Source organism: Sciurus carolinensis, chromosome 8, assembly GCF_902686445.1.
Source record: "Sciurus carolinensis chromosome 8, mSciCar1.2, whole genome shotgun sequence".
In the NCBI taxonomy this organism is placed as follows: Eukaryota; Metazoa; Chordata; class Mammalia; order Rodentia; family Sciuridae; genus Sciurus; species Sciurus carolinensis.
The window spans coordinates 34916115-34932522 of NC_062220.1; the positions used below are offsets into that span (position 1 = coordinate 34916115).

The 16408-nt window shown below is 34.8% G+C and overlaps 1 protein-coding gene across 1 annotated transcript; it reads right to left on the bottom strand.

The window, feature by feature from the left end:
- Nucleotides 1-1672: 1672 nt before the first annotated feature.
- On the bottom strand, nucleotides 1673-7025 carry Lsm8 (LSM8 homolog, U6 small nuclear RNA associated). The gene is made up of 4 exons (XM_047561838.1): nucleotides 6829-7025; nucleotides 5536-5576; nucleotides 3178-3305; nucleotides 1673-1764 (listed from the first exon to the last, which is right to left on the bottom strand). Exons 1-4 carry the CDS (start codon nucleotides 6857-6859, stop codon nucleotides 1674-1676), a joined length of 291 nt encoding a protein of 96 aa, XP_047417794.1. The 5' UTR covers nucleotides 6860-7025; the 3' UTR covers nucleotide 1673.
- Between the last annotated feature and the right edge of the window lie 9383 nt (nucleotides 7026-16408).

The following is a 16408-nucleotide window of genomic DNA, read 5'->3' on the forward strand; positions in this document are numbered from 1 at the left end:
CCCTCGGGATGCAGTCACTTTCCCAAAGCTCTGAACATTCTTGCATTAGGACCAAGCCTTCAATTCATGAACCTCTAGGAGACAGTTCAGATCCCAACTGTAACAACCACTACTACAAAGGTCAAATATTTAGGAATAGCCAATACTAGCTTTTAATCCTCCCAGACCTCTTATCTTCCTGAACATTAACCAAGTTATTCCAGGGTCATGGTGATTGCTAAACAATAAAAAAAAATCCCAATTTCTTTTATAAGGTTTGTTTAATTTATAACTCAAACTATCATGTCTTAAGTTTAAAGTATTTAAAAAATGTGAATGAAACTCACCTCTAAATTCAATGAAAGGATCCATTCCAAGAGCCCTTTCCAGAATTTATACAAATTAGCCATTATCTCTTCTTACTAACCTTGTAGTTTAAGACAACAGTCAGCAAACTGTGGCCTTTGAGACAAATCCAGCCGGCTGCCTGTTTTTGGACCCGAATTTTTTTTGGAACTCGGTCATGACTACTCATTTTTACACTATCTATGGCTGCTTTTGTGTTACAAAAGCACAGTTGAGTAACTGTGACAGAGACCAAATGTCTTCCAAAGCCTAAAATATTTACCATCTAGATTTTTACAGAAAATGTTTCCAACCCCTATTTTAAGCACTTCCATAGTGAAAAAAAACCTAAAAATGTAAATTTATAATTCTCATCATAAACACTTTGGCCTACACATGAATTATTAAGAATTTTTGTCAGCTAGCCTGGATTATCTAAACACTACTTACATTGTTTCTACATATTCTTTTAAAAAAAAAAACGAGTTTATTTCTGAGATCAGGTTTATAGAAATAGGAAAGGCAAGCATTACTCCAATATAAACTTAAGGTTTATACACCCACATTTAACAGTAAAATTTTCATTAGAAATCTATCAAGTTCTAAAAATTAAAAGCTACAATGGAATTTATATTTTCAAATAAAACAGTGTTGGTTAAATTCAGTATTAATGTATTCATACTACTTTCAGATCTAACATATTAGGTGGGCATCCAAGGATTTTACCAATATAATCAATCCTACCTGTTCTGGTCATTTTTAATATTCAGTTCTAATTTTTGGCCCAACTTATTAAAATTTTGTTAGATTTTTTTTTCCCCCCATCAAACATATTTTAACCACACCTATAAGTGCTAGGGAGCAACTTTTTAAAGTATTGGTAAACCACCATTAGTGCAGTGGGATAAATAACAATGGCTTGAAAACCTGTAGAAGACAAGATACACCATCTGGTGACGTTCTTTAAAAAAAAAAAAAAAATCAGGAAAAGAAACACATATAGCTTACATTACTGATGTTATTTGTGTGCACAAATTATATAATGCAAACATTCCTCTTTTCTATTAGTTTTCCATAAATATTAAAATATCAGAGTACTGATTTTTTCTGTTTTCAGAATCATTAAATTTCCACATCATTTAAGAGAAAAATAAAACCAAGCCACCACACTTATAATTTAGGCAAAATATTTTTTCAATAAAAATGTAGAAATATTTTAATTTACATATTACAGTGAATCGATATGAAGTCAAAATTCACAATTACACATTCCTAAAACTTCCAAACATCTTCCTCAGAATAACTGGTTTCTGTACAAGATTTAGATGTCCAATATATGTAGTTTTTCCTCAGTGTGCTACAGAGTTTAGAGGTTCTGCTCGAATATTCCCCAAGTCAAGCGCAGAATCTGTCTCTTCATCAATTTCTCCAATGACTGCACTATAATTATTTATGGAGGAAAAAAAGTCAGAGTTAAAATAAACACATTTCTGAAATATATTTATATGTATTTCTCAAATTTTATCCATCAAATCAAAGCATTTGGTATCATTCTTCCAAAACATATAAAACTGAACTACTTAAGGTAGAAAGTAAACAATATATTCATGAGTTAGTGAACTGCACATTTAAGTGACAAAATGCAAGAAATAATCTGAAGGTAGCATTACAGGAAACAATACTAAAGGAATACTGATAAATGTTTTTAAAAAAATCAGCTCTCTGGAGGAAAAAAATGAAGCTAATTTATAGCATTTACTAATATCCTTCATGCAAATACTCCCACCATGGCCAATTTCAAGCTACAGCAGACATCAATTAGTTTGCAAAATTCCTGAAAATATAACAATCTATTACATGAGTCAAAACAAGCTGGCTCTAGCACACCAATAGGTCTAGGGCAAAGGCTTAAACTTTTTTATTACAGTTGGAGAAACGACAATTAAATGATATTAAAATTTAATTCTTCAGTCAGGTCAGCCACTTTTCAAATGTTTGATAGCCACACATGGCTAATAGCTACCATTGTGAAAAACACAATACACAGATTTCCAATCATCTGAAAAAATCATTTTGGACAGCACTGCTCTATATAGTTACAGATTTTCCTTAAAATGCTACTTCTAAAATATTCTCAAACTGGATTATCAGTATGTCCCAAGTTAACTGAGACCACAGGATAAACATGGATGTCTTTAGTGTGTCAATTATTCTTTAAAAATCAATGAATTAGGGGCTGGGGAGATAGCTCAGTTGGTAGAGTGCTTGCCTTGTAAGCACAAGGCCTGGGTTCGATCCCCAGCACCCAAAAAAAAAAAAAAAAAAAAAAAATCAATGAATTATGAAAAAGCATGAATTACTTAAAATTGTTCAAATAGATTTCAAAGACATTTTAAACCCTAGCCTTGGACCCTAGGAATGTATTTATGTTCCTCTGAAAGTCAGGGTATTTGGTGCAAGGAAGCACACCCTTTTTAGACAATATTCAGGACACTTAACTATTAGATATTTGGACAAATCTAAGTAGGTAAAGGTTTATTTGCAGAAAGATCACTTTGGTTCCTCAAAAATCAACATAAAATGTATAAATTTTCCTTACTTTAAACAAATACAAGAAAAGTCACATTTATAAAACAAATGCAACATATTATGATCTATGTATGGATGATACAGTGTGGTATTTTGGGGAAAATCTCTTTTTTATAAAGCAAGGAAGCTTATCTATAGTATAATTCTAACCTACCTTAAAAGGATATATTTTATAAAGGGGTGGGGATGTAGCCAAGTGGTAGAGTGGTTGTCTAGCAATCATTAGTACTGCCCCCCAAAATAAAGGAAACATACTTTACTTACACATTGTCACCTCTCACAATGTAGAGCCCCAATACCACTTGCTCTACTCCCTGTGAAGAGCTGAATACTCGTTCATGGCTTTCATCCAAAATCAAATTAATAGTCTGGTCAAAACCTTTCAGTGTTCCCTAAAAAGAAAACATCCAAGAGAAATATTCTTGTTTACTGAATGTGCAAATTCGACCTTACAACTACTATAGTTGTCAATCTTAAAAATAAGTTCATTATTTTCTTTATAACCACCAGTATTCCAGGGCACAGAACTTACCTTTAAGATAGGAAAAAAAAAAGTTTACCACACATTTAGTAGTGTGCAGAGTTGAGATTTACAAAGGATACATATGCCAGAGTACTTCCTAATAAGTAGCATAAAGCTCATGTAGTCTAATAGTTAACATTCTAAAAACACAAATTAAATCTAGGGAGGTTTAAGGAAACATTATATATAAATAAGGGGGATAATATGCAACTATAGCAACTTAACAATATCACTGCACACTACATACTAGTACTACACATGCTGTACACATTATCTCAAATAACCTCTACCCTTTGAGGTAAAACCAATTATGCCCATTTCATAGAAGAAAAACAGAAGCCCACAGAAGCATCTTTCAAGGTCTCATGAAGAGTAAGTAGCAGACCCAGGTCCCAAATCACAAAAGGCTAGCTCCAGAGTCACACCACTGAAAAACTGCATGTTATTATAGCAAGTGAATATAAGTTGTCATTTTCTCAGAGACTGAAATCTAACTCATAAATACATACAAATTTCAAATGCTAGTTAGAATTAATACTTAATGAGTACTTTCTAGATGCCAGTATTCTGTGTGTCAAACACAGTAACTCAGACGCTATTCAAGTTTCTGAAGAAACATCAACTTATACTGGTTTTGAATGGTTAACCTCAAGCTCACTATTAAACTGTTTCATGATTTGAAAATCAAAATATATAAAATCAGAATGTAATAAGGAGAAACTCAGAACCAAGAATTTGGAAGAGAAACAAAATATGCAATAATTACTATACTAGTTAGCAAATGGTTGTTGTTATAGCACCTACATAATTTCCCAGCTTTATTTTACACAGAACTACTGTTATCAAGTAACTATTATGACAAAGTAATGTAGAACTATTGAAGTTTAGGACTCAAAATGCTCTTTTTAAATAGCTTTCCCTCTTCTATAAAATTAACTTTTTAAATTACTATCTACCCTAACAAAAACAAAAACCTAAACTTAAGGTTTTCTCGAAATAAAAAATTATTTGTAAGCATCCATTCATAGCAATAGGCTTCTTAAATTCTATCAATAATGGCAATCCATTAGGTGGTTTCGTTGTTAGGCAAACATCATTAAGAGTGTGCTTACACAAAGATAGCTATAATACTGTTGACATTAAAATATTTCGAACTGCCCATATTTGACAAAATACCATGTGAGGTACCTAAAAATTCCATGGCTGCTTCCTTAAAGAGGAAGCAAGGCAATTAACCTTGGTTTTGGAAGCAAATCCAATTTAAATCCTCATTTGCTTCTGTCACTTTCAATGCTGTGACTCTAGGAAAATGACTCACTCTCTGAGCTTGTTTCCCAACCTAAAATACGGGGGTAATTCTTCACAAGGTGGTAGTGCAGACTAAATAATATACCCCTACAAAGTGCCTAGCACATACTATGCATTTAGTAAATGGCATAGTCCAGTATTTGATCAACTGCAGTCACAAAGGATCTACTGAGAAGAATCACAGGAATATAAAGAAAAAAAAAAACTGTAAAATGAGTAAACAAGGGATTAAATTATAATCACACACCACGATATTTCAATCAAGAATGGACTACAAATACTACAGTGATACCATAAGATTACATCACCTAATGATGTCATAGCTGTCTCTGCCTACGCACATTCCTATGATGTTTGCATAACAATGAAATCACCTGATGGATACCCATTATTAAAGAATATGTAAGTATGACTCTACATGCATGTATTATCTAAATCATAAAGTTTCCAGGAAACAACCACAAAATTAAAAAAAAAAAAAAAAATTTATTCCTTTTGAATACCAGAGCACCGAATGGGGAAGGAAATAAAAAATGGAAGCGGAAAACAAATAGGTGTAAGATACAGATCTGCATATTAGACTAGTAGTTCTCTAAGGGCACAATCTATTTTCTATATACCTTGTGCCATGCACTAATATTTATTTGTAAAGAAAATGTGGATTGTCAGCAAGGAGACAAAAAGCTGAATCAAAGGTAAACTGCAACACAGATGTACTTATTAATCGTCAGAGATCAGAGGTTTCCAAAAAGACCACACAAACGCAGAGAATGAAAATGCCAAGCACTTACCACAATCATTCTCCCATCAGAAGTAATAACAGCAACAGTTCCTGATAACTGAATCAAGGAAAGCATTTCTTAAAGAATACAAAGTGAAAACTTAGATTAGTTACAGAAATGCTTTTAATTAAGAAAAAAAGAAGACAGAACCTAAATCCACCTATTCAACAGTCACTATTTTCAATACAAAAAAACTTAAGTTTCCAACTTCTTTAAATTCTTCCTTTGTAATAAATAAAGAGCCCCATCCCCCTCCCCCAAAAAAGAGAAACAAAAAAACAAAAAAAAGAAGAGGAAAAAAAAAAAAAAAACCTCTTTATGTGATCAGCAAATACTGTCTCAAAACAGGTGGCATCGAATTTGGCACTTTTTTTTTCTTCTAGAAAAGTTGTCAATCGGTGGGCTGGGGATACAGCTCAGTTGGTAGAGTGTTTGCCTAGCATGCACAAGGCCCTGGGTTCAATCCCTGGCACCACCAAAAAAAAAAAAAAATGTTGCCAATCTATGATTCTGAGCAACATATTTCCCCCTTTCTTAGGACTAATACTTCATCTACAAAATGAAAATGAGGCACGTAAATTAATGAACGTTACACGATTTCAGGCACATTAAGACAGCTGTCTTCCAGGATATGATTTTTGGAATTCAAACGAAAAAGATGATGTAATTAATGTCACAAGATAATAATAATACTTCCATCATTTAACAATGTCTCCAATTTGTACATGAGCACGTTTTGTTTTTGTCCTAGGACTTTAAAACAGTAACGCTTGCAAAGACTACTTTAAAAAACTCAAGTTTTTTTTTTTTTAATTTGTCCTTTCCTATAACCTTTTAGAATAGCAATTTTTATTCTACTAAGAAGTTGAGACTTCAAGTGGAATGGGGAAGAAATTCCATTTGTGGGACAACTTTAAATTTTCTGTTATCCTGGAACAAAGAGCAAAGCCCGTGAATAAAACAATAAATAGATTTACAAAACATTACAAACATCGCTAAGACAACTGCTCATCTTATTTCCAAACTTGAACATGAATGCCTTAGGAAAAAGAGTAAGAATGAATCAATAGGGCATTCTTATACAGAGAAAAGTTCCGAATAGTTACACTGAGCTTTTGGGTTCAGAGGAGCTGCGGGCCAAGCCCCAGACGCGGGATTGGTGGCTCCAGATACTCAGCCCTCTCACCCTCACCCCGACCTCTCCCGATCCCTACCCCCTGCCTCCCTCGCATGGGTCCCGCTCCAGTTCCTACGGGAACCCCGCCGCGGCCCTGGAGATTACGGCTGCTGACCAGAGGATACGGTTGATGTAGTTCTCTAAGGCGGACGTCATGCTACTCGGCCCGGAGGTCCCGGGCAAACAAGCAGTGCAGGCGACAAATAAAGCTAAAAGGGCCCGCCAGAAACAAGCTGCAGCTCGCGCCCACCGGCGGCAATAAATATCGCGAGACTTGCAACGCCACGGCCGCTGCAAAGTCAGAAATTGAAAGGAACCGGCCGACCAAACAGGAAGCAAATCGGTGGCGAGCTAGGGCGCATGCGCACGGTCTTTCTGCTGGTCTTCCGGGCCGTGATCTGGAAGCCGAAAGGGACAAAAGCCATCGGGAGACGGAAGAAGGGAAGATGCTTCTTGAAGGTGGGGTAGGAGGGAGACGGTGGCAAAAGGCCATGTGGCGGAAAAAATGGAAGGAAAAGGCAGGCAGGAGGAAATGGAATGAGGTGTTTTCGTTACGAATGAAGAGAGATGTTCAGTTTTTAAGTGAAATATAGGTGCAGGGAAGTGGAATTTCTCTCCACCACGTGTCGAGTATTAAACACATAAACAAAAAAGTTAATGACCCAGGGCATCTTGTGTATATTTTAAGTAAACGATGGACATCTCTGGAAAACCCAACAATGAAAAGCATGCGTATTCTACATTCGACTCTGAAAGTACTCCAAAATGGAGGAGGCATCGTTAACTTCTTTCAGAAACTAAATCCAAATTGGTAAAGGTGTGTAAGCCTCTCTTAGGAAATAGGTGACCCTATTTCTATCACCCTACGAGGGCTACCTTTTTTCAGAATGAAGTTAGTAAATAAGAGGCTGCTGCACCTCTGTGAAAGTTCTGATTCAGAAAATGTATAATAGGTCAGCACCAGCCTGGGTCCTAATCTGCAGATTAATTGGTGTTCTTGTTGCGAGGCAGTTCAACTCCTCAGGACCTCAATTTCCTGAGATCCTGCAACAACTTATCATTTTGAAATTTCTACATGAGACTAGAAAACGTCACAGTTCCTCATCATTTTTTTTTTTTTTTTTTTTTTTACTGTGGTTTCCTAGTCAAAGGAACGCTGGCAGAAACAATTTCCCTTTTTCATAAAATATCTTTATGATTTCTGATTAGTTTTGTTTTTTCCTAACTAAAGAATTGACTTTGAAATAGCTTGTAGTTTCCTCTGAAAAGTGAGGCTTCCCTCTTCATTGAAACTTACCCACAAAGTATGATAACCCCACTTGGTTAATATTTTACATGCTGAAATGTCTCTGACCATTTTGAAGCTACATATAGTCAGGAATTAAGTGATGAGTGTCTCATGTTTCCTGGGAGACAAAATTCTATACATGAGATTTGCAAAGGTTATGCACTGAATTAAAAGAAAACCAAGGTACTAATTAATGATAAATGAGCTATCATTAGTAGAATGTTTTAAAGTAACCCATGTGTACCTTAAAGTGAATAGTCCATGTAGCTTTTTATCTCTTAGAATGTACTTATTTTTGGAAAACATTTATTAACATTAAATAGTAATTTGTGGAAGTAATTTCATCATAAACACATTATAAGTCCATGACCTTATGTAGTTTCCATTATATTAACATGCCAAATAAATAGCAGATTTGCAGTGTTTATAGAGCATCACAAAACTGTTATAAGATATGTAAAAAAATTTCAAACCACTATATTTTCTGTAGTCCCTAAGGATCACAAATGTGTAGAATGTGCCTATGGTTAAAGAAAAGACCATTTTTGAAGACAAAATATAAGTTAAATCATGATGCAAACATTACATTTGTGATTTAATTAGCCTTGTAACCCTGGGAGTAAAGAGAGAGTTTAACATCCCATAAGGGAGAGTTAAAATTCCAAAGAGGAAAATTGGTGTGTGTGTGTGTGTACAAACATACAGGCATCTGGCAACTCAAAACTTGAAAGGAGCTGTGAGACTTGCAGTTTAATTCAAATCACAGTGACTAAAGGTCTTCACTTAAATGATAGTCTGTCACTGATAAAGCATGAACCAAAGTATGCAAGTATGCTTGGAATAGATACTCATTTAATTTAGTTCTGAAACTGAATCCTGGGCAGAAAACATTAACCTGAGGAATCAGACTCCTACTAGAATCTGAGAAAGTTGAACTTTCAATTCCTTGTGAATAGTTAAGGAAAAAAAAAAGTCACAATGGTACTTTGAAAATTAAAATAATATTTTAACCTAATATAATGAGAACATTTATTTTCGATTGATATTCCTACAAGTTGCAAAGGTATTAATCCATGATAAATACTCTCTCTACGGTTCTCCTAGGCAAAAATGGACATATATAAATAATGATTCTCTTTTTACAAGGATATTTCTGAATAGTTACAGAGCTTTAGTTATAATAATATACAGGAAAAAAAATCCCCAGTTATAAATAAAGCAATGTAATTTATATGGAAATCTTGGTTCATGTAACAGCATAAATTATAAAGTGCTTTTCACATAGGTTTTTTTTTCCCCATGTCTTTATTAAGACAGGTATTAATAACTCCATGTCTTAAGTGATGGAAAAAAGGCCATTCTAAATGACATTAATTGAGAACCAGTACAGAATCATGATTTAAAATGTTAGGCTATGGGTATAAGTTGGCAGTAGAGTGCTTGCCTAGCACTGGGGGGCGGAAATCGCTTAGTAAGAACACTGGCTCATGACTAAGCCAATCTGAAGGAAGAATGGAATACTGCACAGCAAACAAATGTTATAAGTACTGTGTTCCTCCAGGTCTGCATTTGTGCAGTCAGTTGATTATGCAGTCAACTGAATTACTTGTCCTACAGCTATAGTGTCTTCACAAGAATTATAGTGCTACAAAAAATTAAGGATGAATCAACTAATCTTCCCTGGTGTTCTAACATTACTTCCTTATTTGACAATCACATGTGAAATGATGCTCTAGCACAACAGACATCAATATTCCAGAATATCTTGATTTTAAATACAGTAAACCTGCCCATATTTTTCTTCTCTCTTCCTATGGATCATTCTCTTTTAGCACAAGGTAATTTTTTTTAAATGGTATTTTTTGATTAATTTTTTTTGGTGGTGCTGGGGATCGAACCCAAAAAAGTGCAAGGCAAGCACTCTACCGACTAAACTATCTCCCCAGCCCCTTGATTGATTTTTTTAAAAATTTTTTTGGCACTTGATAATTTGTGTTTGTGTGTGTGTGTGTCTGCAATTGAACCCAGGGGCACTTTAATGACTGGGCCACATTCCCACTGGTTTTTCTATTTTTATATTTTATTTAGAGGCAGGGTCTCACTGAGTTGGTTAGGGCCTCGCTAAGTTGCTGAAGCTGACTTTGAATTCAGGATCCTCCTACCTCAGCCTCCTAAACCACTGGGTTTACAAGCATGCATTACTGTACCTGGCAAGGTAAAATTTTTGGTAGGTGGTTCTTACACCCCTGACTTTGCCTTAGAATGGTACTTGAATTCACATGACTTGGGGCAACTTTATTTAGATGGCATGTAGAGAGTGTGAATAATCCAAATGGAGTACCCACTCCTGAACATTTTTCAGTATATCCTTATAAATTATCATATATGTGCTATCACTATAACACAGCAGATTAAGGAACATTATTTTAAACAGTGCATGTGTTTATTTTGTTTTACTTGACTTTGAAAGATTAGTTGTCTTGCCAGTTGAATCCCAGTGACTTGGGAGGCTGATACTGAAGGACCACAAGTCTGAGGCCAGCCTCAGCAATTTAGTGAGACCCTGTCTCAAAAAATAAAAAATAAGAAAAGAAAAGGACTGGGGATATAGCTCAGTGGTAAAATGCCTTGGGTTAAATCCCCAGCACCACCACCACCACCAAAAACAATAATGATAATAAATATTAATTATCTTTGACAATTTGGACTACACGTAATATACTATCCTTTGCATTGTCATTTTGCCATGCATATGAAAATGACAATGATCATGCAAATTACTCTTAAGTTTCTACTTGAACTCTCTTCTGATAAGGAAGGAATACATTTTTCTATGGTTCTAATATGGGTTGAGGCCCTCAAAAGTCCACATGTTAAGGGCTTACCGCCTGGGGTATTGCTCTTGGCAGGTGATGGACTTTTATAAGATGAGGCCAACTGGGAGATCTGTAAGTCATTGGAATCATGCCCTCAAAGAAGATTGTTTAACTCTAGCCTCCTCTAGTTCTTGGCTCATGATGTGACCCTCATGTGCTCCTGACATTATGATCTGTCACCTTTGCTGGAGGCCAAACCAACAGGCTACCCAATCTTGGAATTGAACTTGAAAACTAAATAAAACTTTTCTTCACAAATAACCTGTCTCAGGTATTTTCTTGTAATAACATTAAGCTATCCAGAGTATATTGATTTTAACTTGTTCAGCAAGGCTAATTTATTGATAGCTTTTGAGAAAGATACCAAAGTTAAGCTATGATAGGTAAATAATATGAGAAGGTACAGAAAGAATATGAAAAGGTACAGAAAGATAAATGGATTGATAAGAATGAAACATAAGAATTATATCAACAAAAGATAAGCATAAATAATTTCAGATTAATGGAAAGTGAGTGGCTAAAATTACATTAAAACATATACTGGAAGAAAAATGAAAAATCAAAACTTTCCCTTACTATTTCTAAAATGTCCTCATTTTGTAAGTTTTGTTTCTGTAGTTAAAACAGAATTAGTCTCCCATCTTTACCATTTTTCTTTCTGATCATGGAGCATAGATATTTAGAACTGAAAGGAACCCAAGAATTTCCAAGTCAACATTCTTTCTCTTGTGCATTAGGAAGCATCTCAAAGAAGCTTGGTTACATAGTAAGAGTCTGCAATAAAGACTTACTGGGTTATAGTTCAGTGCTTCTTAAAATAATAATAAAGTGACTATGCACAAGGTAAAATTTTGAGTATATATCTACATATAGATATGGATATATGTATGTCTTTAACTGTATATATGTATGGACATGGATATGTCTTTAACTGCTTTTGTAGGTTCAGTTTTTTCAAAGATGAGAATTGATTTCCAACTATTCCAACACAGATTGGCGTTTTCCATATGTCAATACCAATAGGAAGAATAGAAAAAGTAAATAATCCCCCCTGCAAAGATTAGCAGATGCTTTTTCTTGTTACCTGTGATTATTACCTTCCATAACAAATGACACTTCAGGTGTGATTAAAGGTAGGAACCTTGAGAAAGAAAGACTATTCTGGGTGATTAGGGTGGGCCCAATGGAATTAACATGAGTACTCAAAATTGGGAGAACAACTGGTCCTGTTGTTGGTGACTTTAAAGATGAAAGGAGACCATGAGCCAAGGAACATGGAGATCTTGAAAAGCTGGGAGACTCCCTTAATTTACAGCCAGCAAGAAAACAAGGACCTAGGTCCTGCAAGGACAAGGAACTGAATTCTACCAATAATCTAAGTGAGCAAGAAATGGATTCTCCCTTAGAGCCTCCAGAAAGGAATACATTCTGCTGACATCTTGAATTTAGTGCACTTTGATCCATAACAGACTTCGGCCCTATAGAACTGTAAAATAAAGTTTTGTTGTTTTAAGACACTAAGTTTGTGGTAATTTGTTATGAGAGAAGTAGAAAAATAATAGAGATGTGTGATTTCTTTATTTGTTCCTGGAGTTTGGCCAAAGAAAATCATTGGGAAAAAACAACTATACTTGCATAGGAGATCTGGAGTAAGTTCATTTCATTCTAAATAACTTAAGTACTGTTGTTCATGATCATTTGTCTCTGGCAAAAAGTCCCTCTGAATTTAAACTTCTCCCCATAAATTTCTTATTTGGTGACATTAAGTAAAAGATGAGTTTCTTCAACCCAAAATACTGATTAATTCATTTGTGTGTTTTTCTCATTGCAGTCATCCTTGGTATCAATAGGGGATTGGTTCCAGACCCTGCTTTAGATACCAAAATCTGCTCAAATCCCTCCTATAAAACAGTGTACTATTTCCATATAGCCTATGTACATTCTCTCATACACTTAAATCATCTCTAGATTATTTATAATATCAAATACAATGTAAATCATTGCTAAACTGTGTTGTTTAGGGAATAACAAAGGAAAAAGGTCTGTACACATCTACAAAGTATTTTTAATACCTAGTTTGTTGAATCCAAGAACCTTCACATAAGGAGGTATGTATACTGTAATTATATGTTACACTATCTGAACAATTAACAATGATAAATGTTCACTCTTTTTTTTTTTAAACATGGTACTGAGTATCAAACCCAGGGCCTCACACATGCCAGGCAAGTGCTCTACCTCTGAGCCACAACTCCAGCCCCTAAATGTTCACTCTTTACCTAAATCTTAAGTGCTCTTGGCCAAGTACCTACTGTGTTCTCTGCCTCTATCATTCCTATGATTTCTGCTAGTTTCTTTTCTGGGTTTTGTTAGTAATTGAAAGAGCTGGTATTTGACCTAAACAGTCAGGCTCCACTGTACTGCACTACCATGGACATTGTTGTCCAGGGAAAATGCCCAGAAAAAGTAAAAGATATGATATGGACAAAGGGTCTGTAAAAAAAATTATTAGTGCATATTAATTATACATATAATGAATTTCATTATGGCATATCCATGTATATTACATAGTTTTAGTAAGGTTACTCAGATTTGTGCACTTGTGACTCAATCTTTAGATTCTGAATTCTGGATTAGGATTATTACAAAGAAGGATAGGGAGATTCAACAAAAGTCTTTGGTGCTTTTATTCTTATTTATTCATCAGTATTCAGAAACTGTGTTACTACTATTAAGTTTTTATGACAGGTTGGCAAACTGCTGCCTGTGGGCCAAATTTTTTTGTAAATAAATTTTAATGACACCTAACCACAACCATTAACTGTGGCTTCTTTGGGGTTTCAGTAGCACAGTTGAGTAATTTCAACAGAGGTACACTGTTGAAGGTACACTGATAGAATATTTACTGTATGAATCTTCACAGAAAGTTTGAAGACCTTGTTCTCTAACATCAATAAATGAGATTTCTAAAGTATTTACATCCATATTACCAAACCCATTATCTGGACCATCCTCATATATTACCATAATGCCCATCTTTGACCAACTCTGAGATATGATTTCTTCATTCTTCTGAACTTCTGAACTTACACCAAGAATAACTAAACAAACAAAACAAAATAAAAATAAAACATCAGTTTAGAATTTAGAAGAATGTCTGTTCTTTTCCTTCCTACTGGTGAAATTTCAAGTGAAAACATACAGGAATTTTTTCTAAGTCATTTTACTATAGGATAATAACTCATGTGATGGGATTTTTCATGCCTGAACATGATAGAAAATAAATAATGATCTGATTTTAACATAAACACCAGAAAACTAAATTAAAAATCCCAGAAGTGTCAGAATGTAGTGGATTAGATCAAATTTTCAGCAGTTTTAAAAAAACACTTGTAATTAAAATTAAGATAAGCTATTTGTAGAGGACACTATCACTTTCTCGACTGTTCAGTATTAGAACTCTCTTTTTATTTCTTGAGAATTCTCTATGAATTTTGATGGTAGATATTGCTCAATATATCAGGCGATTTTTTTTTCTGGGGTTTCTTCAGCAAGAGAGTCTTAGCCTCTGCTTAAGACCACCCCAGACTTTGAATTGGGGACAGAACATCAGGACTTTACAATCTACTCTGATAGTTATATTATTCCAGTTGTAGCAAGGACAAGTTCATAAAGGAGTATTCCATTGATACTAGTCATGACATCCAGGGTACAGTAGGTGGTGCCAACTGTATTGGAACAAAAGCTTTTTCCAGTATTGTTTGTCTATGGGACCCACAGGGTCTTGATTAACCCAACTTTGCTGTTTTGGGGTCATGCTTCTGGGCTACCTAACCTCTAAAACTTAACTCTTCAGCACTTACCATGATTATATTGCGTACTCACCATCTTACTAAATTTCTTTCCTGCTTACGTCAGATCAAGTTGATTTCTGTTACTGGCAACCAAGAATTCTGACTATATGATAGGGTTCAGTTTTCACAGAAATGTTTTTAAGCATAAGGGATTTGGATGTGTAAATGTTAGCAGTAGCTGTAATGGTTTTCAAGCATTTTTGCTGATATTTCTTGACACTTTTTCAACTAAAAAGGGTTTAAACCAACTAAAGTAATTTATGCAAACTTATTTTAAAGTTCTAAATTTTTTATTGAAAGTTTAATTAATTGCAAAGAAAGTAATTTCTAGCACATAGTATTTTGTTTATTTTTTAAAAATATATGTTCATTAAAACTTGTGTCTGCAGCCAGATCCAGTAGCACACTCCTGTATTCCCAGCAACTAAGGAGGCTGAGGCAGGAGGATTTTGAGTTCAAAGCCAGCCTCAGGAGATTAGCAAGGCACAAGCAACTCAGTGAGACCCAGTCTCTAAATAAAATATTTTTTTAAAAAGGGCTAGTAATGTGGTTCAGTGGTTAAGTGCCCCTGGGTTCAATCCCTGGTACCAAAAAACAAAACAAAACAAAACAAAAAAATACATGAAAACTTGTATCTATAGATTTAACAGATAAACTTATGGCAGAGCCTATACTAAATATAAAAACTATCAGCAGACTTTATTTTTCTACAAAATAAACCCAATTTAGAAGTAATTTTCCAAATTGGTACAGTAATCAGCTACTTATTGAGTGTCTTCCTGCTTGTGTTTGTGGGATAAATCACCCAAGTTGCCTTTTAAAAGATTCTTCATTTCTTGCAGTCATTTCACCACTTGGCCAGTAACTAAACGTGCCATACCCTTCCCTCAAGGCTCTGCTGTGGCTTCTCACCTGCTAAGGGTTAAGTTCAAGTCCATTCACAGGATGCCTTGTCAACATCACTCAGAATTGTCATATCCTGGTATGTCCCATTCATTCAAAATCCTCTCTCCCCAGTTTTCAGAGCAGTTTCTCACGAAATACCCCAAACATTCTGAAAGCTTTTCACAATGCTTTTGCTTTTCTATTAAAACTTTCCCTAGTTAATGTTTTTAATTTTTCTATTAAAACTTCCCCCAGTTAATAAAATGTTTATTAATTGCACTATTGAAACTGCCTTGATTCAGAATTATGTAAGTAATAATTCAATGGAAATTATGCATGTTTTACTACTGTCACCCTAATTTAAATAGTTTAAATGAAAAATAAATCTTAGTGAATAGTTAGCCGATTTTTAAAAATCCTCCCAAATTTCTATTGTTATACAAAACTTAAATCTATTTTTTATTCACCTAGAGTCTGATGTGTGCTGAACTGATCTCCTACATGGTGCTATTCCAGTTAAGACTCTGGTATCTAGGATTCAGCCATCCTCAACACCTGGCCTCCATATTCACTGAAGAAAGGGAAGAGAAGACTTAGCACTCTGAAACTGAAGTAATTTGAAAAGGCTAGACCTTGACATGGTTTCCATCACTTTGGTCTACATCCCATCTTCCAAAACAGAAAACTCCCCAAACCAAACTGCATGAGATGCAAAGAAATAGAGGCAACCTATATGCCCAGAAAGAGCAGTAGAGGTAGACATCTAGACAGTCTGTGCTATGCACAATTAATGCTGTTGTGA

Excerpts from the sequence above, each read along its gene's own strand:
- Lsm8 (XM_047561838.1), bottom strand. The coding sequence starts at position 6,859 with ATGACGTCCGCCTTAGAGAACTACATCAACC. Across the intron at positions 5,577-6,828 it reads CTTAGAGAACTACATCAACC|GAACTGTTGCTGTTATTACT; the intron begins GTATCCTCTGGT and ends TTCAGTTATCAG. Across the intron at positions 3,306-5,535 it reads CTGATGGGAGAATGATTGTG|GGAACACTGAAAGGTTTTGA; the intron begins GTAAGTGCTTGG and ends TTTTCTTTTTAG.